The sequence below is a fragment of the Mustela erminea genome, chromosome 3 (assembly GCF_009829155.1).
Source record: "Mustela erminea isolate mMusErm1 chromosome 3, mMusErm1.Pri, whole genome shotgun sequence".
NCBI lineage: Eukaryota > Metazoa > Chordata > Mammalia > Carnivora > Mustelidae > Mustela > Mustela erminea.
The window spans coordinates 14,280,671-14,307,326 of NC_045616.1; the positions used below are offsets into that span (position 1 = coordinate 14,280,671).

At 53.3% G+C, this 26,656-nt stretch overlaps 1 protein-coding gene across 4 annotated transcripts in view; it reads left to right on the forward strand.

Moving 5' to 3' along the window:
• The window catches only part of TBC1D9B (TBC1 domain family member 9B), a 39,928-nt gene continuing 13,272 nt past the window's right edge, over nucleotides 1–26,656 (forward strand). For 2 of the 4 annotated variants that reach the window (XM_032335284.1, XM_032335285.1), the window contains exons 1-10: nucleotides 1–219; nucleotides 714–845; nucleotides 3,421–3,531; nucleotides 7,748–7,866; nucleotides 11,785–12,013; nucleotides 12,834–13,092; nucleotides 13,842–14,049; nucleotides 16,597–16,809; nucleotides 25,925–26,083; nucleotides 26,330–26,480. In XM_032335284.1, the coding sequence (XP_032191175.1) occupies nucleotides 102–219; nucleotides 714–845; nucleotides 3,421–3,531; nucleotides 7,748–7,866; nucleotides 11,785–12,013; nucleotides 12,834–13,092; nucleotides 13,842–14,049; nucleotides 16,597–16,809; nucleotides 25,925–26,083; nucleotides 26,330–26,480 (1,699 nt within the window). In that variant the 5' untranslated portion in view covers nucleotides 1–101. The remainder of the gene's footprint in view (nucleotides 220–713; nucleotides 846–3,420; nucleotides 3,532–7,747; nucleotides 7,867–11,784; nucleotides 12,014–12,833; nucleotides 13,093–13,841; nucleotides 14,050–16,596; nucleotides 16,810–25,924; nucleotides 26,084–26,329; nucleotides 26,481–26,656) is intronic. The other 2 variants (XM_032335286.1, XM_032335287.1) reach the window with 1 other exon arrangement.

The window sequence follows — 26,656 nt, forward strand, 5'->3', positions numbered from 1 at the left end:
GCCCCGCCTGCTCGGCTCCCGCGGCGGCGGCGGCGGCGGCGGCGGCGGTGGCGGCGGCGCTTCCGCCTGGCCGGCCTCGGCCCGGTTCGAGCGGCCCCACGATGTGGCTGGGCCCGGAGGAAGTGCTGGTAGCCAACGCTCTGTGGGTGACGGAGCGGGCCAACCCCTTCTTCGTGCTGCAGCGGCGCCGCGGCCACGGCAAGGGTGGCGGCCTCACGGGTGAGGGGCGCGCGGCGGTCGGGCCTGTGGCGGCGGACCGGGCGGGGAGGGCGCGCCGGCGTTGGCGTGGGGCCGGGACGGGCGCGGGGCGCAGCTGGGGAGGGCCGAGGGGGTGTCTGCGAGGCAGTGGGGTGGGACGGGGCCGCGGCCAGGAGGCGGGGGCGGGGGCGCGCCGGGGGCGCGGGCCTAGGACCCCGGGAAGGCGAAGGTGCCGTCGTTGGGAGGGGGTGGGTGACTTCGGCCGACCCAGGGCGCCCAGGGGAAGGCTGGCAGCGGCCTCTGCCCGGACGCGGCGCCCGTGAGCTCCCCGGGGCTTAGCCCAGGCGCGTGCAGCCTCCTGGAGTGGGATTCACAGCTGAAAGGCGGCGACGCCTCCTCGGGCTTCGTCCTCTGCCTCTGTTTCCCCAAGTGCCTCTGAGCGGCCAAGTGACAGAAGCACACATTCTCTTTTGCCTCTTTCCTTCCCCCCAAAATTGCCCTCTGAGCGAGATCAGAGGTCCCCCGAGCTGCTGCTGGCCTCAGCCTCCATCCTTCCAGTCGATCTCTCCTCGGCCACTTTTCCTGCTTCTTGGTGACCTGGAGCGGCAGATGCAGGCCGTGCCTAATTACCAGAGTCGGCTGTTCTGGTGAGCCAGCCAGGGTGCCCTTTTGTCCACCTGGGCAGTACCGGTAACAGTGGACAGGCACCTCATGAAGTCGTGTGACACCTGGGATCCAGGGAAGGCCCATGGGGCGTGCCATCTGCAGGTGTGGTCTGAGGTCCCTCCTGCTCCAAGCCCGTTGTGGCTGCACCCACCCCCCTACCCCACCGCCCAGCACTGAGCTGGGGCAGACTGGGGGCCAGACCAGTCAGTGGCCCACTGTGGCCGTGCAAAACTGCAGGCGCATCTTATAAGTTACCAACAGCAATTTCTGTGAAACATCCTGATTTGAAACATTAGCAGTGAAGACAGTCCTGCCAGATGCAGGCAGAAGTTTCCCGTGGACGTCCTCTGCCACCCTCTCTGGAGCCACACCTCCTAATGTGGAAGACACAGCCCCTTTCCTAAAAAAAACTGTTCCCTTCACTGCCTGGGGCTGCCTCCCCACAGCCTCAGCAATCCCAAGAGCCAGGGCTAGACCTGCATCCTGGACTCGCTGCTCAGCGGAGGTGAGACAGCAGCCCCTCTGGACAGTCTGAACAGTGGTCAGCCTCAGAAGCTACTGCAAGCCAGGGCAGGAAGACGAGGCATAGTGCCCAGAACCTTTTGTTTCGTTGCACCAGCGTACCAGTATGTCCAGTCTGGTCAGTGTGCTCCCACCGGCTTGTTCGGTTTTCTGTGCTTCTGAGGATCATCTCAGAGGGTGGCTGGGACCCTCTGTGCACAAAAGGCCCTTCCCACCTCACGCATCTCTCTCTGTCTGCCAGGATGGAGGCCAGGCCTCCCCTACCCCACCCCAGGAACCACTCCTTCAACTTCCCATTCCAGTTAGGTTTGGTGAGTCCTGCCCAGGCCTCTGCCTGGCCTTCCCTGTGCCATCATAGGCATCATGGCCTCCTGAACCCCATCTTCCCCAAGGAAGGAACAGTTAGGGATATGGTTTTGTTCAGGATGGCTTTGAAAAACAGATGCGAGCCTGGATCCTTCAGTGAAGAATCTGAGTGTTAAGAGGGGCCTGGGTGGCTCAGTCAGCTAAGCGTCTGCCTTTGGCTCCAGTTGTGATCCTGGGGTCCTGGGATAGAGCTTCACATCAGGCTCCTTGCGCAGTGGGGAGCCTGCTTCTCCCTCTGCCTGCTGCTTCCCCTGCTTGTGCTCTCTCTCTCTCTGTCAAATAAATAAATAAAATCTTTAAAAAAAAAAAAAAAAAGGGTGGGGGAGAAGAAGGAGGAAGAGTCTGAGTATGATGAGATGGTCTGCCCACAAAAAAGCTTTCAGGTCTCAAAACATGGATATGCCAACAGAATAAGCATTGAAATAAAGTTTCCAAGACCAGAAGAGAAACCCCAACAGGAGCCATGAAAAAAGTTTATTCCACACACTGGTAAAGCTTGAATATATGCCACTTTAACAACTATGTAGAGAGACATTTTAGAACATTTTAGTAAAATAGGCAAGATTACAGGCTCCTAACTTGGGTGTATGCGATGGGTACCTTCTTTTGTAATCAGTAAATTTTTTTGTTCAAGGCTGGGGAGGGGAAAAATAATTAAAAATGGAATATGAAATGAAAGTGTTATATTCAAATTAATGCAATCAGTAAAAATTATTCTGACATCAACAGGAAAATGGTAACAGACTATTTCCAGAGCATACCAAAAGCAGCACTTCATCAAAGAGGAAAACATAAATTCCAAATAGGAACAGTGAACACATTTTCAGAGAGCTTGATAATTCACTTAACAAAGAGGAGAGAATCAAACACAGCGGTAAAAGGCAGACACCTCTGATTTGTTGGGGAGATCGTGTCATTGACAAAGGCTGTACGTGAGGAGAAGGAAAATCTGAAATGCCCTAACATGCTTCAGAGGTGGAAAACACTGGATAAGTGTTTTCCCAAATTGGACAGTTTTAAAAATTGCTGTGTCCTCTTCAGTCATGATTTTTGAAGCCACAAGGAACTTCCTTAACACTTCCCAGAATAAAAATTTGTGATTACTTGGTGGAGAAAAAACTACATTATCTTCCTGTTATTGATAATGGAAATTTTTGGCCAAAAATGTCAGGGAAATGTACCTTAAGAGATGTGTCTGGAAGTTAATAAAACACACTGTACTCTTTATCTGGATTTTGTGATATCCGTGGTGTTGTTTTTGTCTTTAATTTGCGACAGTTGTACTTTCTGATCTTTGAGAATTTTTAAAATTTGAAAAAAATATTTAAAATAAATTTAAAAATTAAAGAACAACCTAATTTTTCCTAAAAAGGGCCTTCCAGAATGGTTTAAGCTTATAAAGAAGGCCCCCTAAAACCTGCCTCAGCCCCTGCCTCCAAGTGTTTGTGAGTCCGGGGAGTGAGCAGAAGCTGCCAGGAAGAAGTGGGAGGGGATTTTTCCATAGGCCTTAGAGGAAAAAGAAGTCTTTTGGTGGGTGGGGGGGGGGGTGCCAGCTGTGTCTCCGTCTGGGCTGGGGCATCGAGGGCGGTGCCACCATTTTGGGCAGCCTCCAGGGCTCAGCTGTGAGCGTGGCCCTCCCTCACCCTCTTCTCTCTGCTCTGCCCCCAGGTCTTCTTGTGGGCACCCTGGACGTGGTGTTGGACTCCAGTGCCCGCGTGGCCCCTTACCGAATCCTGCACCAGACCCAGGACTCGCAGGTCTACTGGACAGTGGCGTGTGGTAGGTGCTGGGCAGGGCCTGCTGTGGACGAGTAGGGGGACCCCGGGAGGAAGGGGACACAGCCTGCATTCCTGGGCTGGCTGTTGCCTCTGGAGAACCCAGTGCTGCCTTTCCTTCAGCCCACATGGCCAGGCCGGCATCCTGCTTAGGAAGGCAGCTCAGATGGTGATGGGCACCCTGTGGACAGTCATGGAGATGTGCAATGAGCATCTTGAGTCGCCCGACACTCGGGTTCCCAGCCCAAGGGGGACAATACATCCTTCTGCCTTCTAGCAGTTGTCAGATGATAAAACAGGGGTCCTTTCTGCGGTCTTTGGGCCATACTTTGGGCATTTTATAGGTTTTGTGGGTGGTTTTGCTGTTGCCAGTGGCCCCAAGTGGGGTGCCAAGGTACCAGTTGTGTCCCTCAGCACAAACGTGGTAATGGGCCCCATGGAGAGAGGACGTGTATTTGGGGGCTCCGTTCAGGCCTGAGTTACAGCTGGTGCCGCTGGCCTCAAGTGTGATGGGAGGGAATTAATATATATGAAATAAGGTGCCTTTAAAGAGAAGGCTGCCTGAAACACAGTCATGGACTAATCGGTTGATGGAGACGTTGTGTGACCCCAGGTTTTCAGGAGCATAGCCCTCCCCACAGCTCCCCTGGGATCCGTCCCGGCCTGTTCCATGTTCCAGGAGACGTGATGGAATGCAGCTGCTGCCAATAATGACAGCGGTGGCTGTCCTCCCGGGCAGAGACACACACCACCCTCCCAGGGTCTGGGAAGAGGTCCCTGTCAGCCTGTACTGGCCTTGCTGAGGTCACTTGGACACATTCACGGATACACTCAGATAGCACTTCCTGCAGGCCAGGCACTTAGCAAATCTCTCAAGAACTCCAGAAGGTGGAACTTTGGCGGAGGGGGGGATTCTATTTTGAAGATGAGGAAGCAGTGGCCCTGAGGGGGTTAGGAGGCCTGAGAAAGGTGACAAGAGCATCCAAAGCTGGGATCCTGGCTTTGGAAGTCAGCCTCCTCCATGGTTGTGGGTGGGTCTGAATGGAGGTGCCCTTTCCCCTGTGTATGAATCCAAGTCTGGGTTTGCCCACAGCCAAGTGGGGCATGGCAGGACCCCGGTACTCCTGGTTCCAGAGCCTGCAGGAGAGAGGGGTTTCCAGGGGGTGGGGCCCAGGGAGATTGGTGTGTGCCTGGGCTAGAGCGAGAGACGTGAGTCTAAAATGGGCCCTTGAGATTTTCCTCTGTCTCCCTGATGTTCTTTCTCAGGGAACAGATCTGGAGGCAGTGAGGGAGGTGGGAGGCCACGCTGGAGAGCCTTAGTCCTTAGCCTCAGGCCACACGCTCCCAGCTGCTGCGGCTTCTATCAGGCCTCCCAGCCCTGCCCTGACCTCTACTGGGCACGCCCCTCCCCTCCAGCTCTGCCAAACCAGGTTTGGTCATGCCTACACCTGCCCAGTGAATCCCGACTCCTTAGCCTGCCCCTGAAGACCTTTCGGGATCAGCCCGCCTCCATTCCTGTCCTCCCCTCAGCCTGTAGCCAGGTGTGAGCCTGCAGACAGACACTCACGGGACCTGAAGTTCCCAGCCACACCTGTCCTGGTCCCTGTGCCTGGTGCCCCCCCACATCCACCTACCTACCACTCTGTTGAGACCCCGCCCAGGTGTCAGCTCATATGGAAAACCAGATTCCCCAGACCCAAACATCCATCTTTTCTTCTTGCTCCCCTGGACTCACCGTGTCTTTACCAGCATCTCATACACTGCAGGCTCACGGGCTCTCCCACTCCACTCACAGCTCTCTTTAGGCAGCCTCGGTTAGGATCGTGCTTTGCTTACTTCCCAGCTCTGTGACACTGGGCCACTTACTTAACCTCTCTGTGCCTCAGTTTCTCCCTGTGAAATGAAAATAATGACCCTGTCTCCAAGATTCTCTAAGAAATAAACAAGAGACATCACGAAAAGGTCTGAAAGCCAAAATAGGACTTTATAATAATTAGCAGTTACATTCTTTATAGTCTTTGAATCTAACACATAGAGATGGCATAGTTTGTGTTCAGTTAGTGCTAAATGAAGACTGAGTTGCTGCTAACTAACAATTCTTTTAAATGCACACAGATCCACACGAGTAGTGTGGACAAGATTTCTTCTGTTTGAGGTTGCCAGGAACGTGAGTGTAAAAGAGAATGACACGCTTGAGTTGCATTGCTTGCAGATTTAACTTCCTAATTCAAACGTGGGATCTTGGCAGAAGAAGAGGGAAACCCCTTCTCCCAGCAGCTGGACTTTGGCCTTTGTACACCAGGGAAAAGAGGCCACATGAGAAGCCCAAAGAAAAATGGGGGGAAAGGTCATTTATGGATGATTGAAGGGGCTTGCCAGGGTCCCGTTGATTGTGTGTTGTGGCTCGCTGTAAGTCATATGATCCTGGGTTTTAAAGGTTTTATTTATTTATTTGACAGAGAGAGATCACAAGTAGGCATAGAGGCAGGCAGAGAAAGAGAGGAGGAAGCAGGCTCCCTGCTGAGCCGAGAGCCCGATGTGGGACTCTATCCCAGGACCCTGAGATCATGACCTGAGCCGAAGGCAGTGGCTTAACCCACTGAGCCACCCAGGTGCCTGATCCTGGGTTTTAATCGCCTTCACAGAGGCAGCCTCACGCTGGCCCACAGGGGAGGGGGAGGGCCCTAATTCAGAATGGTTATAGAGTAGTGAGCGCCTTGGGTAAAGGTAAAGAAACAATTACCCCTCACCAACACAGCTGGGCTGTGATATGTGCCAGAGCAATAAACAAGTGCCCTGGACAGAGGAGATGGTGGGGACCAACTCGACCTGGCCAGGGTGGGCTCAGGAGTCTCCAGCAGGTGGAAGTGTTGCCAGGTAGGGAAGGAAGGGCTACCTGAGAATCAGGCAGCCTAGCAAAAATGTCTGTGATCCACAGCTGTGTTGATCTTGTGTCTTTGCTCTGGCTCCCTCCATGTGACATATGTCACAGGGGATCAGCTGGGCCTTCTTGGCACTCTCAGTCCATAGATTGTCCCACCCCGGGTCAGCTGGGAGGAGGCAGGGCCCTCCCCCTTCTTCTTGTGTTCACTTCTTCAGAAAACAGCTCTTGAGTGCAAAGGCCCCTGCCAGGCACAAGCAAAACCCCAGAGAGGCAGGGGAAGGCAGGCCAGGCAGAGACTTCCCTCACCCTTTGCTTCTCCTCCAGGGGGGCCCTTTTCCTAGTTCCGGGGGTGGGGGCAGAGAAAACAGCCACCCCGCCCTTTGGGAATTGTGGTGAACTGCCCTCTCTGAGTTTTTCCATTACCAGTAGACTTGCTGTGCCCCGCAGGGCCCCTTCCTAAGGAGCACAGGACCACCTCCGAGGCGGGACAGACACAGGGGCCCAGCCAGAAGCTGACGGGGTCAGGCTTCCTGGAAGAGGCAGAAGCAGGGCTGGGATGTGAGCAGGGATGGTGAGGAGAGGCTGCAGGCAAAGACCTGGGTGGCTGCATCTGGCTTCAGAGATGGGGTGAGAGCCTCTAGCATGCTCAGCAGGAGACTAGCCAGCCAGGGGCTGGAGTCCTACAAGAAGGAACTGTCTGGAGGACTTCAGTTTTTTTTGTTTTTTTTTTAAAGATTTTATTTATTTATTTGACAGAGAGAAATTACAAGTACACTGAGAGGCAGGCAGAGAGAGAGAGAAGGAAGCAGGCTCCCTGCTGAGCAGAGAGCCCGATGTGGGACTCGATCCCAGGACCCTGAGATCATGACCTGAGCCGAAGGCAGCGGCTTAACCCACTGAGCCACCCAGGCGCCCTGGACTTCAGTTTTTTACACCAAGTCTGTGTCTAGTTAGTCCCCTGCATACCAGAGACCACAGGAAATCCTTTATCCTGAAGGAAAATCGTGACAACCTAGCAGACCCACAGACCTACAGACTGCTTCTGGAAGGTCATATGGGGAATAGTGGCCACTCTTTTGTGGTGTTAGGGGAGGTGCAGGCCTTACCTTGCACATGACTGCCATTCTGCCCAAGTTATTTTCGCGTTCACTGGGACCATTCATGACTACTGTCATGTACCCATACAGAACGCTGGAGGAAGGAAAAGAGAAAGCAGCCTCAAGATTATAGTCTCTTGGGTAGAGCAAATTAGGTCATCCATGTTAGCCACTGAACTTGTGTTTAAGGCCTGGTGAGTGTAATGATTTTCCTCTTTACTCCACCAAACCTCCCCCAGGTTCTTCCCGCAGAGAGATCACCAAGCACTGGGAATGGCTGGAAAATAACTTACTCCAGACGCTGTCCATCTTCGACAATGAGGAAGACATCACCACCTTTGTCAAGGGCAAGATCCACGTAAGGTCCACCTTTTCCACTTCTGGTTCCCATGCCCGGCTCAAGGCGGGCAGTGTTGGCCTGTGTCATCTCATTTACTCATCAGACAGCGTGGTGTGGCCCTCATTTCCCTTTAATAGCTGCGAAGGCAACCGTGTGCTCCCATTCTGCTCCGGGAAGGGGCGTTTGATTGAACTCATTGCCAGGCAGGGCCTCCCCTCTCGGGGCGGCCCGGTGCCAGCCTGCACTTAGCCAAGACTTTCTGTCCTCTGCAGAGGATCTTAGAGCAAGCAGGGGACATGCATTGCTGACGGTCAGTCCCGTGGCTCACAGAACAGGGAAATGCTAGAAGTACCAGGCTAGCCGGAGGTACATTTCACTTAGGAAATTACAACTGCGTGAGCCTCTGATGCAGCTCAGAGGCTTGCCTGGTGTTGGTCCCACAGCATAGGCACATGTGTAGGTCGACACATGGGTCCCAGGATGCTCCCTGCAGTGCTGGCAGCAGAAACAGTACCTCCAGGCTGAGGCGGGGAGGGGAAGTGGCCGCAGTCCATTCCGCAGAGCCAGAGCCGAGTGGCTTGCTGGCCTGGCATTTATCGAGCACTTCCTACCGAGTCCTGCACCTAGCTCATCCAGTTCAGTCACATGCGGTACACTGCGTGGGGTGTGTTACAGTAGTAAAAACTGGAGCTGTGTGTCAAAACCCACAGGGATGCTTCAGCTTCTCTTCAGGGGCTCATTCATGTGGTAACGAGCCTCTACCTGAGCACACGGGCCTGTGCGTTGTCGTCTTTCTGTCCTGTGATTTTGCCTTAGATTAGGTTTCTTGGAGGGCTCTTACTGGGTCCAAGTTTAGCCGTGCAGGGTTGCTTTGGGAAGGTCTCCATGACTTCATTATTCCAGAACCTTCTAGACGCAGGCAGACGGCACGAGCTCCTTGGCTCTTCCTTGTGCATTTTGAGGCTCCAAGCAGGACCCACATCACCTTTGTAGCTCCACGAGAAAAGGCAAGGAGAGCAGAGGCAAGTCTCCCTTCTCCCAGTGAGCAAGCTGGGCAATAATAATAATAATAATAATAATAATAAAGCAACATTATTGTATGCTTCTTGCACACCAGACCCAAACAAAGTCACCAACAGAATGAAAAAAAAAATTTCTCCATGACGCATGGCTTAAAGAAGAAATGCGTGTTAGAAAACATTTAGAAGGGTGCCTGGGTGGCTCAGTGGGTTAAGCCTCTGCCTTTGGCTCAGGTCATGATCTCGGGGTCCTGGGATCGAGCCTCGCATCGGGCTCTCTGCTCAGCCGGAAGCCTGCTTCCTCCTCTCTCTCTGCTTGCCTCTCTGCCTACTTGTGATCTCTGTCTGTCAAATAAATAAAATCTTTAAAAAAAAAAAAAAAGAAAAGAAAACATTTAGAACTGAATGATCCTCAGAATGCCATGGCATCTCCAAATTTGTAGGCTGCAGCAAAAGGAGGACACAGCGGGACATTCGAAGGCTTAAATCTTGGGAGGAGAAGAGAGGGTGGAATTTCATGACCCAAGCTCAGCAAATTCAGTAAGTTAGCGTGTCTAAGCCCAGAATGAGGAAATCTGAAGGAATTAGTAAAGGGCAGAAGTTAACTCCGTAGGAAACGAGAGAACGGTGCAGAAAGATAACAGGTCCAGGGAATGACCTAAGACATAAGCAGACTTGTGGCAAATGGGATGCAGGACCAAAGTGGGAAGCCTCAAACGAGCAAGGTTGGGAGGGAACTAGGAGGAGCACCTATAAAAAACAGAGTTTTAGGGACGCCTGGGTGGCTCAGTTGGTTGAGCAGCTGCCTTCGGCTTGGGTCATGATCCCAGCGTCCTGGGATCGAGTCCCACATCGGGCTCCTTGCTCGGCTGGGAGCCTGCTTCTCCCTCCGCCTCTGCGGCCTCTCTGCCTGCCTGTGCTTGCTTTCTCCCTCTCTCTCTCTGATAAATAAATAAAATTAAAAAAAAAAAAGTTTAAAAAAAAAAGAAAAGCAGAGTTTTAGAAAAGAGAAAAATGCCATGAACAGCTTCGAGCCAGGAAATCCAAGAGTTTAGACAACAAGGATACTTTCTCACAATAGGATGCATTCATTTCCATTACTGCTTGACACAGGTTCCCATACGCTTCAGGCCCCACACAGGTCCGTTAGCTGGGAGTTCTGGAAGTCAGCAGAATTCAGCAGGTCTCAGCTAAACGCCAGGTGTGGGCAGATGGGGCTCCTTCCAGAGGCTCAGGACCTGTTTCCCCACCAGTTCTTTTACAGGGCTGCCGGTCTTCCTCAGTTCTGAGCCCCTTCCCTCGTCTGCATGCCAGCAGCATGGCACCCTAGATCACGTCCTCTCTCTCCCCACTCCTGTCCTCTCATTCCCTCCACGGCTCTGACCCTCCTGTGTCTTGACAAGGACCCTGGTGATGATATACTGGGCTCACCTGAATCATCCAGGGCCTTCTCCCTGGGTCAGAATACATACGTTAGTACATCCGCAGAGCTCTTTTTGCCACAAAAGGTAACCTGTGCCCTGGCTCTGGGGTTTGGGCTGTGGACATCTCTGGGGAGCTCTTATTTGGCCTACCATGTAATATAACTGAAACTGGGATTCAGGAAGCAGTAAGAAAGCTGAATATGTCTGAAACTATTAAAGAAATAGACTCAGTCATTTAAAATCAACCGAGTAATTTCTGCAGTCCCGTTCAGATAGCCAACAAACCAAATCCCAGCTTTGTGAGCCAGGCCAGCTCATTCCCATTGGTAGGGACCATTCCTCCTGCCACACTGTTCCTAAAGGGCAAGGCATTGGGAAGAGGAGCCCCAGGAGATCGCAGAGGGAAAGGCAGAGCAGGAGAGGTCAGCCCCTCTACGCCCTGCTTCGGGGTCCCAGCTGCGGGGAGAAGGGAAGAGGGAGCTTCTGACTGAGACCCAGGAAGGTGACTGATGCAGCAGGGTGTGGGTGAAGGCCCATCCGCACTCCACTGGTGGACCTGCTTCCCTAGCCTCCCAGCAGATGGAACTGAGCGCAGCAGAAGACAAAGGTGGGGCCTTAGTAACAAGGCAGGTGCTTTGCAACCTCTGGCCCTCACCCAGGCCCCTGGCTATCCGCCCTGCCCCTGGATGGAGGGGCAAGAGGCCACCATGAGGCCTGGTGGGAGCAGTAGGCCAGGCCCCAAACACTCGCCTTGAATTACCTTCATTTACTGAGGAATCATCCTCCTGGAAAATTTGCAGGTATGTTTTGAGCCAAGGGTGCTAAGAACATCTTTTACCTCAAGAGGTCTTGGGCTGGCTCTGTGGCCCAGGGTGATACCTCTGGGCATCCTGAGACCAGGGAAGATGCCAGCAGAGCACAGCATGGATATGTCCTGAGTTGGGAGGGACCTGCAGCTGGTCTGGGGGTGGGGTCAAGAAGCAGGAGCGCCTGGTATATTGAGGGAGTGGGGAGAAAGTCAAAGAAATACAGAGCATCCTTTTCATGAGAAAAGCACTTCACAGAACGTTGCCGCAACTGGATGCTATTTGGGTAAAGAAAGAGGGAAGGAGAAAACCATGTGTCTGCGCAAAGGAACGTTGGTGCCCGCATGTCGGAAGGGAACCATTAGAGTGGGCAAGAGGGAGGTTCCATGTTTACTGAAAACACTGTTGTACTCGGTGTTTTTTACCACATTATTAAATTTTCCAGAAAGTTTACATAGAAATAAATGTTATTTGAAGAGTCCCTACTTCCGGTCAGCCATGCTGGAGGGATTATCAGCTCAAGGTTTGAGGGAGCCTGCCTGGCATCTGTCCCACCACGTGCCTCAGCCTCGCCAGCCTGTGGCCCTGGGGCCAGCGTCCAGGAGTCCTGGGTTGAGGCACCTGCCCCCCCCCCCGCCTCCCCCACTGCCAGGGCCTGCCAGAATCAGTCCCCCTTTCCCCCTGCAGGGCATCATCGCAGAAGAGAACAAGAACCTGCAGCCGCAGGGAGATGAGGACCCTGGGAAGTTCAAGGAGGCTGAGCTGAAGATGCGGAAGCAGTTCGGGATGCCCGAAGGGGAGAAGCTGGTCAACTACTATTCCTGCAGCTACTGGAAGGGCCGTGTGCCCCGGCAGGGCTGGCTCTACCTGAGCGTCAACCACCTGTGCTTCTACTCATTCCTGCTGGGGAAGGAAGGTGAGTGGCCCCCAGAACCCTGCCCCCCAGCTGTCCCCGCCTCTCCCACCCGCCGGAGCTCCTGACTGGCTTTCCCCCGCCATGGCCCCCTGATATTCTGTACCCACACACCACCCTCCTCCCCAGAGGGTCTCCCCGAAACTCAGTGCACTTCCATAGTTCACAGCAAGGAGGCCCCGATCTGAGGCAGGCAGGCACCTGGCCCACCTGCACCTACCAATGGGTTCTTCCCAGAATGACGGGTCAGGGGCTCTCTGCTCTCCTTGAAGTCAGAACATTCTAGGTCCGCTGCCATCCCCGAGCGGCAGAACGTGGTGGAAGGGCCTTGCTGGGGGAAGCCCTGGCCTCGGGGTATAAGGCACAGTCCCCAGGGCAGCCACACCACCCCCAGAAAGAGCTCCCAGGGCTTCAGCGCTTCCCAGCACAGCGAGGCCTTGCCCCACTGTGCACACACCTGTCGTACACCCTTCCCCTGCCCTCCTCCTACCTGGCACCTCCTCACGGGGCAGGGTCCCCTTTGGCTCACCTTCCTGTGCCCTTTGTCACCCTTAAGCCATTTGTGGGGCAGATATTCCTCAGGATGTTCTCAGGGTGGGGTGCTAGTTTGGCCGGGGGTCCAGAGGAGACCCCTATGGCTCAGGCCCTCCTTGCAGGAACCCCCGTCCCAGCACAGCCAGGCTCAGGCATGGGGGAGGGGCAGGGGCCCCACTACGGTCCGTGATACCCTCGGGTACGGTTCTCCTGGTGGGTTTCAGGCGCCGGAGCTGTTCCACTCTCTGGCCCATGTGACCCACCAGCCTGTGTCCCTGCTGGTGTCCAGTGAGCCTGGTGGTGCAGTGGGTGGACGTCACGAGGCTGGAGAAGAATGCCACTCTGCTCTTCCCTGAGAGCATCCGTGTGGACACACGGGACCAGGAGCTCTTCTTCTCTATGTTCCTCAACATTGGTGAGACCTTCAAGCTCATGGAGCAGCTGGCCAACCTGGCCATGCGGCAGCTGCTGGACAGCGAGGGCTTCTTGGAGGAGAAGGCGCTGCCCCGGCCCACCCGGCCACACAGAAACATCTCAGCTCTGAAGCGGTGCGCAGCCCCCTTGGGTGGGAGGGCCCAGAAAGGGCTGGTTGCCCATAGTTACAGGAGGGCACCATCCAAGGACGTCACTCTCCTTATGCCAGTGACGGGGTGCTTTTAGAACCTTCCAGAAAGGAAACGAGCAAGGGCTAGGACTTGGCAGTGTCCATCAGGCTGTGCCCGCCAGGCCCTGCTCAGGCGGCCAGCAGCTCCTGTGGCACTGGGGGGAGAGATGCTTACAAGGAAAGAGCCACCAAGTGGGCCAAGAGCAGGGTGCCAGGTGGCCACCTCTCAAGGTCATCGGGCAGGCGTGCCTTGGTGTCCATCCGTAGTACCACAGGTTTGAGCTCAGGAGGTGCTCATCTGGGTGTCTCCATGGGGCCAGGTCTTCCGTGGTGGGAGCAGCAGCCTCAGGGCAGAGGCACGGATAGGTGTGGGGTGCCTCTAGGCCCTGGGCCCCGTCTGCCCTCAGCACCTAGCAGGTGACTTGTCAAATCCTGTCAAGCTTCTGGCTGTCCTCCAGAGCCCTCGGGGCTCCAGGGCGTGCTGTTTGCTGACCGATCTCTGCTGGTCTTACAGATGTGTATTGTGGTATCTGGCCATCTGCCAAGTGTGTTCCATTGAACTCTGAGATCCCTGGGCATGACTTGCTCACGGGAAGACCCCAAAGAGCCTGATCCCACATGGCAGCCCCCTTGCAGGCCCACTGGCCCTGACTACTCTCCCCTTCCCTCTCTTACCCTGCCGTGCTTCCCCAGAGACCTGGACGCCCGAGCCAAGAACGAGTGCTACCGGGCCACATTCCGGCTGCCCAGGGATGAGCGCCTGGATGGCCACACAGGCTGTACCCTGTGGACCCCGTTCAACAAGCTGCACATCCCTGGCCAGATGTTCATCTCCAGCAACTACATCTGCTTTGCCAGCAAGGAGGAGGACGCCTGCCACCTCATCATACCCCTGAGGGAGGTGAGCCCCCAGCCCCCTCAGCCAGCTCTCTCCTGACTCCCCGGGGCACCTGGTGGGGGTTGCCAACCCAGGCAGCCCTCTGGGGTTTGGTGGGCACGTGGGGAGCACATAGTGAGTCAGCAGCTTCCCTGAGCCCCTGCCTCATGTCAGGCCCCTCCAGGCGTGGGGTGAGCTGGATTCTCCCCTGGGGGTCACCTCTCCTCGTGGGGAGACAGGCTGGGGTCTAGCATGCCAGGAGAGCTCAGCTAACTTCAGGAAAGACATGTGCCTCCCCTATCAGATCCCAGAGGCTTCCTGTGGGGGAGTGTCCCCGAGTCCTGCCTTCCTGGCCCAGCAGTTGGACTTTAGCAAAGCCCCACTTTGGCTGGACTGGGAGGACTTTGACCCTGACCAGCCCCACCATGTCACTCTCAGAGGCCACCTCACTGTCGTCTCCCGACACTTGTCTTGGCTGTGACTCAGACTCCAGCAGGGCTGCTGGAAGTCCACTCTCACCTGTGAGGTTGGGGATGGCTCTCACTTGTCAGCTCTTACCTGTCAGGGATGGGGACAGATCTCACCAGTCATAGGCAGGAGTCAGCTGTCACCTGTCCCAGGGGTCGGCTCTCACCAGTCACAGGTAGGGGACAGCTCTCATTTGTTGCAGGAAGGGGGTCAGCTCTAACCTGTCATTCTTTCCTCAGGTTTCTTAGGCTTCCACAGTGACCTTGATGGAAGCAAGGCCATTTGTCCTATGCCACAATGAGGGGTGTAGACAGTGAGGGAGAGGGCTCCCGCCCAGATGAGAAGCACTGACAGACCACCCCCCAACCCGAAGGTCCCCAGGCCTCCCTTTTCCTTAATGGCCCAGCAGGGCAGATTGGCTGTTCAGCTCTGTGAAGCACAGTGAGGTGCTTAAGTTATGATCTAAATCACAGTATCCTGATTTTATTATTTTTTTTAAAGATTTTATTTATTTATTTGACAGAGAGAGATCACAAGTAGGCAGAGAGGCAGGCAGAGAGAGAGGAAGGGAAGCAGGCTCCCTGCTGAGCAGAGAACCCGATGTGGGGCTTGATCCCAGGACCCTGGGATCATGACCTGAGCTGAAGGCAGAGGCTTTAACCCACTGAGCCACCCAGGCGCCCTCAGTATCTTGATTTTATTAACGACCTGGAGTGATGAGATTTCCCCTTGCATTTACAAAGCCCTCCAGTTGTAGGTACAGTGGTGATAGGTATGGGGTCAGTGAGAGGGGGTTCCTGTGTGCTGCCTCGTTTTCCCCAGGGAAGTCTAAGGCACAGGGCTGGAAAGAGCCACAGCTCTAGAAGCTCCTGGCTGAGGGCTCAGGGCACCACTGACCCTACATCTCCTGTTCCTGCTGGGCCATGAGTCTGTCCTGGGCCAAGGCCTGGGGGTGGGTGCAGAGGTCTCCGTAGTCCTCAGCTCTGTTTCTCCTGATGACCCTGCTGTTTCTGATGGCAGAGAGCTCTGGCTGAGGCAGGGAGCAGGACTAACTTGGGCTCTGGGCTTGGGACTGAGGCCTGGAGCTGATAATCCTTAGTGTGCCCACCAGGAGCCTTCCCAGGGCCTCCCCCTCAGAGCAGGCTCCACACCTACCTCCCACGGGCTCTGGACATCACACCCCCCAGATGTGCTCTTCTCATCGCCGCCTGGGGAACCAGCATTCCTTCCATCCATCCGCTCAGCTGAAAAGCAGGAGCTGGCCTGGATGCTGACCTGGCCTTGTTCCCACGCTCCACCCGTAGCACATCCCTTTCCCACAGCTGCCCCCCACCCAGGAGGGTGCTACCTGCCCCTGCCTCCTCTAGTTCCCCTACCCTGACAGCAGCCCGTGGAATTCAGAACATCAGTCAGCACCTGTTGGTGCCCGGCTGTGACCTGTGCACCTTCAGTGAACCATTGGCCCCTTAGATCTTAGCTCCCATGCATGCAGACCTGTGCACACACACACACACACGTGCACACATGTACACACACATACACCTGCACACACTCAGGTGCCCCACCCCTGCTCACTCTTGCACCAGCTTCTCCAGCCTGTCCTTGTCTGTCAGGCCAGCCCCTGCATGTCTGTTGTCTGTCTGCCCCCTCTGGGCTGCAGGCTATGCAGAGGCATCCCATGAAAGCCCCTTCTGCAACCCCCATGCCTGTGATGCTGTGCACATGACTCAAGGTTAGAGCCAGGCCTCGGGCTGCACCTGTCGGCCTATGCCACGGCAGCCCATGCTTAGGCCAGTGCGTGGGCAGGGCTGCTCCCCGTGCTTCAGAGAATAACTGGATGTCTCTGGGAAGCCAAATGAACTGGCAGCAGGGCTGGCGAGCTCACCTCGCCCATCCATGGGGGCACACCAGGCTGTAAATGCACATGACTTGCTCACAGTTGCCCAGTGGCAAGCAGCAGACTCAACACAGGAACACAGTGGGGCCCAACCAGTGCCCCTGGCCCAGACACAACCATGGGAGGCCACTGTGCTCCCACGTGCACAGAGCCAATCAGCTTCCCGTCCCCAGACACTGACACCGGTGCTTAATTTGCCTTTTCAGGTGACCATTGTTGAAAAAGCTGACAGCTCCAGTGTCCTGCCCAGCCCTCTGTCCATCAGCACCAAGAGCAAAATGACCTTCCTATTCGCCAACCTGAAAGACCGTGATTTCTTAGTGCAGAGGATCTCTGACTTCCTCCAGAAGATGCCGTCCAAGCAGCCAGGAGGCAGCGGCGGGGGAAGGAAAGCCAGCACCACGGACCCGGCCCCAGAGGTCAGGGGGTCCCCGGGAGCGCTGGGCTGGGGTGGTCAGAGCCAGGAAAAGAGACCGGGCAGCCATCAGCCTCCATGCTGCTGCCTGCCATGGGCCTCAGGTGGGAGGACTCCCTCTGGGTGCAGGATGGTGAGCCTAAGCTAGCCTGACTCAGGTGTTCTAGCTATACCTGTCTCTGCCCCTGCAGTCCTCCCTAAGTGTCACCCGCCCAGCTCAAACCCCATCCATGTAAGAAACCACCTCTGGCTTGACCAGCCAACCTCATGTCCATCTGTTAGGAACTTCTGCCACACTGTCGAGGCCTAGCCAGCTTGGGTTTATTTACTGGTATTTCTCTTGTCAATCTTGAACCTTTCAGGGATTTTCACAGGGAAAGATTTTTTTCTTTTCTTTTTTTTTCTTTTTTAGTTTTCTTTGGCGGGGTGGGGAGACATCCTTTTTGAAGACTTAACTTCAATGTCATTATTATGCCAATGAAATTAACAGTAATTCCTTGAATCAAATACAGTTGACCTTTGAACAATGCAAAGGTAAGGGGTGCCAACCCCTCACACAGTCAGAAATCCGCATAGAACTTGTGACTCCTCCAAAACTTAACTACTAACAGCCCACGCTGGACTGGAAGCCTTACTAAGCATTAGCAGTTGATTAACCTGGATTTGGTATATTACGTGTATTATATATCGTATTCTTACAATAGCAAAAAGAATGAGATTAAGGAAATCATAAGAGAAGGAAGACACATTTACAGCACTGTGTTTATCCAAAACGGGGCCTGCGCGCTCAGAACTGGGCTGCTTAAAGGTAGTAGTACTTGTGTTCACATTTCCACAAACGCAGGCCTACTTTTTACCAGTTGAGCACCATTGGCCTTGAAATGCACATAGGTCATATGTAGGCATCTGATATGTCTTTCAAATTCCTTTTGAAATTTTTGGAGATGTTTGTTCTCTCTCTCTCTTTCTTCTTGCAGTATTTTATGGAAGGAACGGGGTCATTTGTGCTGTAGAGGGCCTCACGGTCTGGTTCTTCCTGACAGCATCTCTCTGGAGGCGTTTAGCATGTTTCTCAGTCTTTGTCTCCTGTAGGTTGGTGGTTGAATAGCAAAACCCAGATCAGATTTAGATTCACTTTTTTGTGCGTTTAGGGGGCAGGTCTGCTTGTAGGTGGGCTTGAGGAGCTATATCCAACACCCTCTCTTCTTGTCACATGCTGTTTCCAACCCCTGATGGGCTTTGCATAGATGTGGTAATTCATCAGGGGTTGCAAGAGGGCAGCAGTGTGCTGGTGTCAGTCCTTCTGTTTATGAGCTGGAATCCGTCCCTAGGCAGAATCCCCCTCATCAACTACTTCACTACTTGAGGCACAATTCACCTAGGAAAGGCAGAGGAAATCTTTTATCCCTTCTTTTACTCACCAGTTGTTAGAATGAGGAGCTGCATGTCTAGTATCCTCCAAACGTGATCAAGTCACTTGTGATGTTCAGTTTGTGGTATAATTGTGAACTTAGAGATTTAGGCAGTGTGATGTGCTTCGGTCCATAACAGTGATTACCCTCGTGTCCATCTGGGACCAGAGGGAGCTCGCTGAGGTTGGCACAGCTGTGGCCATATCTAATCACTTCCTGGTATGACAAGGTATGTGTGCTGTGGGTCAGTCTGAGTTTGTGAAACCACTTCATGAGTAGAAGAGTCCTTATAAAGATCCACATAGCTGGCTTCTCTGGAAAAATCAGTGTTGGCATTACGGGGTCCACATTCCCTCCGGGTGGCATTGGACCTGAGCGGTGGCACGTGCCTGACAGCTCCCCAGAGCCCCACCTGGTCTGGCCCATGGAGGCCTTTGTATTTTCTATCCCCATGGTCAACGCTCAGTAAGCTGTTAAGTAGGTAGGGAAGGGATGTGGAGGGGCCAGACAGACTGTTCACTGGAGACATTGAGAACGGTCTCTTACAGGAAGGTAGGCTTGACCTGGGATTTCAAGAGAGTGAGTTTAGGTTGGGTGAAAAGGGACACAAGCAAGAATGTTGAGGTCTTCAGGAGGCCCAACATGACAAATGACAGGGCCCACCAGACCAGAGTAAGCACAGACCCTGGGTCCCTTCTAAACGCTCACCATTCACCCAACATAGTTTTGGGTTGTTTTTTTTTTTTTAAGATTTTATTTATTTATTTTGAGAGAGAGAGCACAAGCAGGGGTTGGGACGGGGAACAGAGGGAGAGGGACAAGCAGACTCTGCGCTGAGTGGGGAGACTGATGTGAGGCTCATTCCCATGACCCGGAGATCACAACCTGAGCTGAAACCAAGAGTCGGATGCTTAACCCACTGAACTACCCAGGCACCCTCTGTTAACATGTTTTTACTGCATCTTCCCAGGCACTGGGAATAGAGCAGCGAACAGATTAGACAGAGCTTGTATTCTAGTGAGAGAGACAGACAGTAAGCAAACATCTGAGATACAGCAGGTGGTAATAAGATCTATGGATATAAATAGAACAGGATAAAGGGATTGGGAAACAGAGGGGCTCCGATCAAGCTTGAAAGAAGCAAGGGAACAAGCCATGAAGTACCTGGGGAAGGGGCGTTGGAGGCAGAGGGAATAGCAGGTGCAAAGGCCCAGAGGTGGGACTGGGCTTGGCACCGGCTACAGAGGCGAGCAAAGGCCAGTGTGGAAAGTGAGGTCAAAGAGGAAGCAGGAAGCCCGAGCACAGAAGCCTGTAGGCCTTGTGGGCACTTCAGCTCTGATTTTGAGATGGGAAGCCACTGGGGACTTCTGGCCAGAGCGACAGGATCTGTGTGTGCTTTCATAGAGTGAGTCTGGCCTGTCAGATTGGGAACGGGTTAGAGGCGCAGCTATTCTGTACGGAAACCACATGCGGCTCTGGAGCCCTTGGATCTCAGTAACTTTCTATAGTAATTCCATGTCGTAGTAAGCGCATATTGGCTCTAGCAGATCAAATGAAATCGGTTACTTAAAACTCATCTCACCAGTTTCTCTCCTGCGTTTTAACGTGGCTGCTAGAACACGTTAAATTACATATGCTTTTCTCATTCTTCTTTTTTCTTTTAAAGATTTTATTTATTTAAGACAGAGACAGAGATAGTAAGAGAGACTACAAGCAGGGAGGAGAGGGAGAATCGGGCTCCCCACTGAGCAGGGAGCCCAGAGCGGGGCTCAATCCCAGGACCCTGGGATCACAACCTGAGCCAAAGGCAGATCCCCAACCGGCTGAACCACCCACGCTGCTCGCATCCTGTTTCTCTTGGGCAGTGCTAGGCTCAAGAGGGGTCTGGGTAAAAGCAGACAGGAGTTGAAGGCTGCTCAAGTAATCAGGACGTGGAATGATAGAGCCTTGGTTAAGGGTAGCAGCAGAGGCGCTCAGGAGAAGTGATCAAATTCAGGAGGTCTTTTTTTTTTTTTTTTTTTTAATTGTGGTAAAAGACACGTAACCTAATACTCACCACCTTACCCTTTTTGAAGTGTACAGTTCAGTGGCGTGATGTCCATTCACTTCTTGTGCAGTGCGCCCACCACCGCCGTCCGTCCCCAGCACTCTTTCCATCTTGCAGAACTGAAACACTATCCCCGGTCCCCCTCCCCTCTGCCCCTGGGAACCACCACTCCCCTTTCCACTTCTATGACTCTGACCACTCTAGGGGCCTCATAGAAGAGGAATCCTATGGTATCTGTCCTTCCGTGGTTGGCTGATCTTATTAGTGTCACGTCTTCAAGGTTCGTCCTCGTGATGGCAATGTCAGAATTTCCTCCCTTTTTAAGGCTGAATAATATCCCATTGTAGATGTATACCATATTTGTTTTTCCTTTCACCCTTTTTTTTTTTTTTAAAAAGAGAGAGAGTGTGTGAGCGGGAGCCTTAGGTGGGGGTAGAGGGAAAGAGAGAATCTTAAGTAGGCTCCACATTTAGCATGGAGCCCAATGCGGGCCTTGATCTTATAAACCTGAGATCATGACCTGAGCTGAAATCAGGAGTCTGACGCTAAACCCACTGAGCCACTCAGGCAGCAGCTGTCCCTCTTTCGATGGACTCTTGGGTTGCTTCTGTCTTTGGGCTATTTTATAATGCTGCTGCAAATGTAGGTGTACATGTATCTCTTTAAGACCCTGCTTTCAGTTCTGAGAGAGAGATACGGGGAAGTGGAATTGCTGAGAAGAGGTCAGTGGGTAATTCAGTGTTGAGTATTTTGAGGAATTTCCACACCTTTCTCCACAGCAGCAGCATCATTTTATGCTCCCACCGGCAATGCACAAGGGTTCCAGTTCCTCCCCATCCTTGCCAATGCTGGTTACCTTCCAGGTTTTTTATAGTAACCATTTTAATGGGTGTAAAGTGGTATGTCACTGTGGTTTTGATTTGTGTTTCCCCGGTGATCAGTGATATTATCTTTTCATGTCCTCTTGGCCATTTGTCCAGTTTGTTTGGAGAAATGTCTATGCAAGTCCCTCACCTTTTTTTTAAGTTGGGTTGTTTGTTGTCAAGCTGTAGAAAATCTCGAACTTCTGGATATTAACCCATCAGAGAGATAATTTGCAAATATTTTCTCTCATTCCCATGGATTGTCTTCTCATTTTGATGATTGTGTCCTTTGATGTATAAAAGTTTTACATTTTCATGTAGTCCAGTTTATCTATTTTTCTTTTATTTCTTGTGCTTTTAATGTCATCTCCCCAACATGTACATGACCCTCCCAAAAGTGCAGAAGGATTCACGTCATTTAAACCCAAGCAACAGAGGGTTATGATCACACCCCGTACAAAAGCATCATAGGGGGAAAGAAACAAACCCAAGTAACCTTCCACAATGAAAATCTGTTAGAACAGTGTTCCCCCAAAGCAGATGAGAACCGTACCCTAATATTTCAAAATGATCTTAAAAAAACTAGAAAAGTAATAGAAACTACCAAAGAATGGTATAAATAAAATTTTTTAGAAAGCTCGGAAACAAAGTTGACAAGTCAACAAGAAAGAGAGTTGACGGGACTTGAGAAATTTTTGAGAAGTAAGTATTATGCAAAGAGAACACAATGAATAGTCTCTAAGGGTTAAAAAAGGGATGGGGTCAGAGGAGGGCCAAACAGGTGAAGAGAAAGAGAAAAAAATAGTCAGCAGCTGTGATAAAGAAGTCAGACAAAGAAGATCCAACTTATGCAAGAGCATAGACTAACAGCTAATAGAAACTACTAGTCGAGAAAATTTTTCTGAGCTTAAAAAGACTTGATGGTGCATGGTGGAAGGGCATGTCATACATCTGGGAAAACCAGTCCAGAATAGTCAATATTATAGAATGCAGTAAAAACTATTTAAAGATTAAAAAGAAAAAAATCTTTGGGACAACCAGTCAAAAAAGACCCAAGTCATTTATGAAGGAAGAAAATTAGAGTGGGTTCAGACTTTCAGATAGCCACATTTTATATAGAGTAACATTTTATTTTTAATTTGCTTAAAAATAAGCATCAGAGATGTCTTTTTTTCTTAAGACTTCTTTTTTTATTTGAGAGAGAGAGCACGTGAGCTAGAGGGAGTGGCCGAGGGGGGTAGAGAGAATCTCAAGCCGACTCCATGCAGTGCCTGACGTGGAGCTTGATCCCAGGACCCTGAGACCATGACCTGAGCCAAATCAAGTCAGATGCTCAATTAACTGAGCCACCCCGGCGCCCCCAGAATAACATTTTTTAAAGATTTTATTTATTTATTTGACAGAGATCACAAGCAGGCAGAGAGGCAGGCAGAGATGGGGGGGAAGCAGGCTCCCCGCTGAGCAGAGAGCCCGAAGCGGGGCTCAATCCCAGGACTCTTGAGATCATGACCTGAGCCGAAGACAGAGGCTCCTCACTGAGCCACCCAAGTGCCCTAGAATAACCCCAGAATAACATTTTAAAGATAACACAAGGGGCGCCTGGGTGGCTCAGTGGGTTAAAGCCTCCGCCTTCAGCTCAGGTCATGATCCCAGGGTCATGGGATTGAGCCCTGCATCGGCTCTCTGCTCAGCAGGGAGCCTGCTTCCTCCTCTCTCTCTGCCTGCCTCTCTGCCTACTTGTGATCTCTCTTTGTCAAATAAATAAATAAAATCTTTAAAAAAAAGAATAAAGATAACACAATTTTTAAAAAGCACAAGTGAAGAATTTTATATTGGCAAACTAAGATTCAGGAGTGAAGACCACAGGTAATAAGTAAAGAACATGAATTTAAGAAATCTAACAGCTTTATGGGGCACCTCGGTGGCTCCATCGGTTAAGCGTCTTCCTTCAGCTCAGGTCATTTTCTCAGGGTCCTGGGATCAAGTCTTGCATCAGTTTCCCTGCTCAGCAGGGATTCTGCTTCTTCCTGTCCTTCTGCCTCTCCCTCCCTCCTCTCTCTCTCTCTCTCTCTCAAATAAATAAAATCTTTTTTTTCAAAGGCATGGAAAATAAAATAAGTTCATCAATTGCCTCCTTACCTGAGAGTGAAAGCATATTACTGTATGTCGACAGGGAAGGCAGGGATGGGGAAAAGCTCACTTGCTGATTTCAGTATTGCCTACGGGAGGGAATTGACAGGGTCTAGGAAGAAAGGACCCGGGTACTAGGTATTAGATAGTAGAACATGGAGGTGTACTTTCTGATGGGAAAGGAAACAGTCTAACAGTCTAAACAGTTCTTTTGAGGAGTTTGTATAAAGGTCATCTGGGAAGAACAGGGGTCATTTCAGTTGAAGTATAACCCATACACCAGTGGAAGTGCAAGGAGGGCTTGTAGAGACGGCGCAGCCTGGATCAAGTCCATGGGCCCACTGTTGGGGGGGTGGATATTTGCCTAGAGGGAGGTCTTGGAGGTAGAATGGTGGGACTGTGGGCCATGGATACAGGAAGGAAGGCTGGCTGACGGCCGTGGCCATGACGGACCTCGGTGCTCACGCTTGTTCATTCAGTCAAGCAGGAGGCCAGAGGTTCTGTTGAGCAGGAAACGAGGCAGGCAGGTGGTGGTTCAGGAGGTTGGCACTGGACAGATGTGTGAGATGGTCACCTGCAGGCATGGGAGGAGCTGCCCCAGGAAAACAAGGGCTCCCAGGTGGCCCGTGAGCTCCCCTCTCACACATGGCTGTCACAGGATGGTATGGCCAAGGCCACATCCTGGAGTCCAGGCCCTTCACCAGCACTGAAAGTCTGATTCCCTGAGGTACTCTGGGGCCTGCAAGTCCATCTGTGCCCTGGTCCCTTTGGAGAACCTAGGGCAGGAAGCAGAATCTCCTTGTCGGTCTGGACTGGGGTTGTGTCCCACAGACTGAGCAGACCCAAAATCTACTTCCGAAACACCAGCGGGGGACAGAGAGATGGACTGTGGATGGGACATAGCAGAGTTCGCTTCTTTTTTTTCTTTCCTTTTTTTTCCCACCTTATATTAAAAACAGCATCTCTAGGATAAAACTGACATATAATATGCCATATATAGTCAAAGACTATGGTTCGGTAGGTTTAACACATATTCCCTGCATCACCTGTCATCACAGCCAAGAAGAGGGCTCTCTTACAAGGAACACAGAGAGGGTGAGGTCCCGCAGGAAGCCAGCCAGCCTCCCCTGTCCCTGCCACTTGGGGGACAGGACCATGTCGGGGGTTGGGATCAGAGACAACAGGACCCAGACTGGAACATGACATGCAAAGGTTGGGGAGGGTTACAGTTCCACAAGACACAAAGTACCTCGCAGTCGGCCGCCTGTCTTCAGAGGGGCCTTTCCTTGCTGGACAGGGCTTTTCACCAGGAAGGCCTAGTTCCCAGGCCGTGTATGGGACCAGGATCCTCCTTGGCTCACCCAGCATTCCCTGCAGAGTCACCTGTGCGTGTCCTTGGTGGTGACTGGGTAACATAGTGTCTCCAACCACCCTCTGGGCCCAGGGGTGGGAAAAGCTCATCATTAGTACAGGGCTATCACCCTGGTTCTCAGTGGAGCCCACAAAGTACGAGGTCAAGAGTGGAGAGAAGTGTGCCCCCACATAAAAACGGGGAACTGGCTGCAGGCAGGAGGGGAAGTGGATGGTGGGGAGCCAGTGAGGAGTGCCCACCTCAGAGCAGTGTTCTTGTCGGTGGGTGCTCAGGGAGGGAGCTGAGGGGAAAACAGGCAGAAGGCGCCAGCTCTGGCCCGCGTGACCCCCCTGGGCCAGGGGACGAGGCAAGCTCCCTGCATAGGGTGTTGCCCGCACCAAGCTCCCCTGGAAGTCAGGCTGCGGGGACAGTGGACAAGCAGGGAGTGGATGTCAGGTATCACCCACACTGGGCCTGAAGAGTCTTGGCTGCCAGCACTCCCCTGAGGAGATGTGTTTGCCAAGGGACGGGTTCCAGAAAACCAGGGGAAGAGCCCTAGAAGTCAGGGCTCCCCTATAGACCTTTGTCCCTGAATCCTCCCTTCCCTCTGCCAGCCCCATGCTGCTGCCCACCCTGGTACATTTGCTGGGCCACGCAGGGCTCCCTTTCTCAGCTCCTTGGCTGGGTATGTGGTGTGAAAACAGACCCCTGGGCTTCCACCCCAGGGAGGGGCCTATAGCCCTCTGAGGCCCTGTTTATGGCTAGGCCCCTTGGGGGAAGTAGCTAGTGGCACCCAAGGCAGAGAGGGCCCATACCCTCTCTGTGTACTAGAACACACCCAGTTCTACGCCAGATGCCACAGTACCCAGTGCCCAGCCAACACGAGTGTCCAGGGCCAAGGGGTTGTGTGGCCGCTGTAGGGACAACAAGCAGCCCTCTTGGGAGCCCCTTCTTCTTGGAAGGGCCCTTGAGGGCCCAGTGGAGAGGTCGCCCGAGGGAGAGGGGGCAGAAGAGGGTTCCTGGCCTGGCCCGGCAGTCATCAGGAGCTCCTGCAGCACCGATTGCCTCTGCCGACCTATAACGGGCAGGCCGGGCCCTCAGGTCACCCTGCCTCTGCTCCATTGTGCAGCCCAGCCCTTGGGCTCTGTGGGGTTCACTGCTCTGTCCCTGCAGGCCCAACATGAGCGGCTCCCCGCAGCCCAGGGCCAAGAGCTCAAACAGCCGATGGGCAAACACATCAGAGGCCCTGCGCTGGGCAGCCCACTCACTGGGTACTTCTTCTCCCTCCCACCCCCACCCCGTGTTGTGTTTTTCAGCACCCTCTGGCTCCAGCAGAGGCCACAGATCAGCCCAGCCCCACCACCCCCCTGGGGGGCCGCCAGGGCTCCAGTGTGCAGGAGGCACCGACCGCATCCCAGGGGCTGCTTAAACTCTTCCAGGGAAACTCTCCCATGGAGGACCTGGGGGCCAAGGGGGTAAGCCCGGAGCATGGACCCCATCACCACACGGGACCCGGGCCTGGGAGGAGGCTTTGTGCCTGCACGCCACGGCAGGTCCTTGGGCCCTGAGGGACAGTGTTCAGGGGCACCCTGCCCGACCTGGGCTCGAGGCCTCCACGTGGAGGCTCGTGTCCCTGCCGCCTGGTGTGGGCCCTCCTGCCACGTGCAGTAGATGGCGGAGGGCCCTGGCCCACACGCCCAGAGCATTTGCTTCTCCCCCAGGCCAAGGAGAAGATGAAAGAGGAATCATGGGACATTCACTTCTTCGAGTATGGCCGCGGCGTGTGCATGTACCGCACAGCCAAGACTCGAGAGCTGGTGCTGAAGGGCATCCCCGAGAGCCTCCGTGGGGAGCTGTGGCTCCTCTTCTCTGGTGAGCTGCCCGGCATTGGCCCGGCCCCCAGCACTGCCATGTGAGAGCCCCACGGGCCCTGGGTCAGCCTTCTGTGTCCGTCAGGCTGGAGCTGCCAGCCCTTTTCCAAGGCCAAAATGGGGCTCTGAGCTGTGAGGGCCCCGAACTTGGGGCACTGTCCTGGGGCGCAAACATGG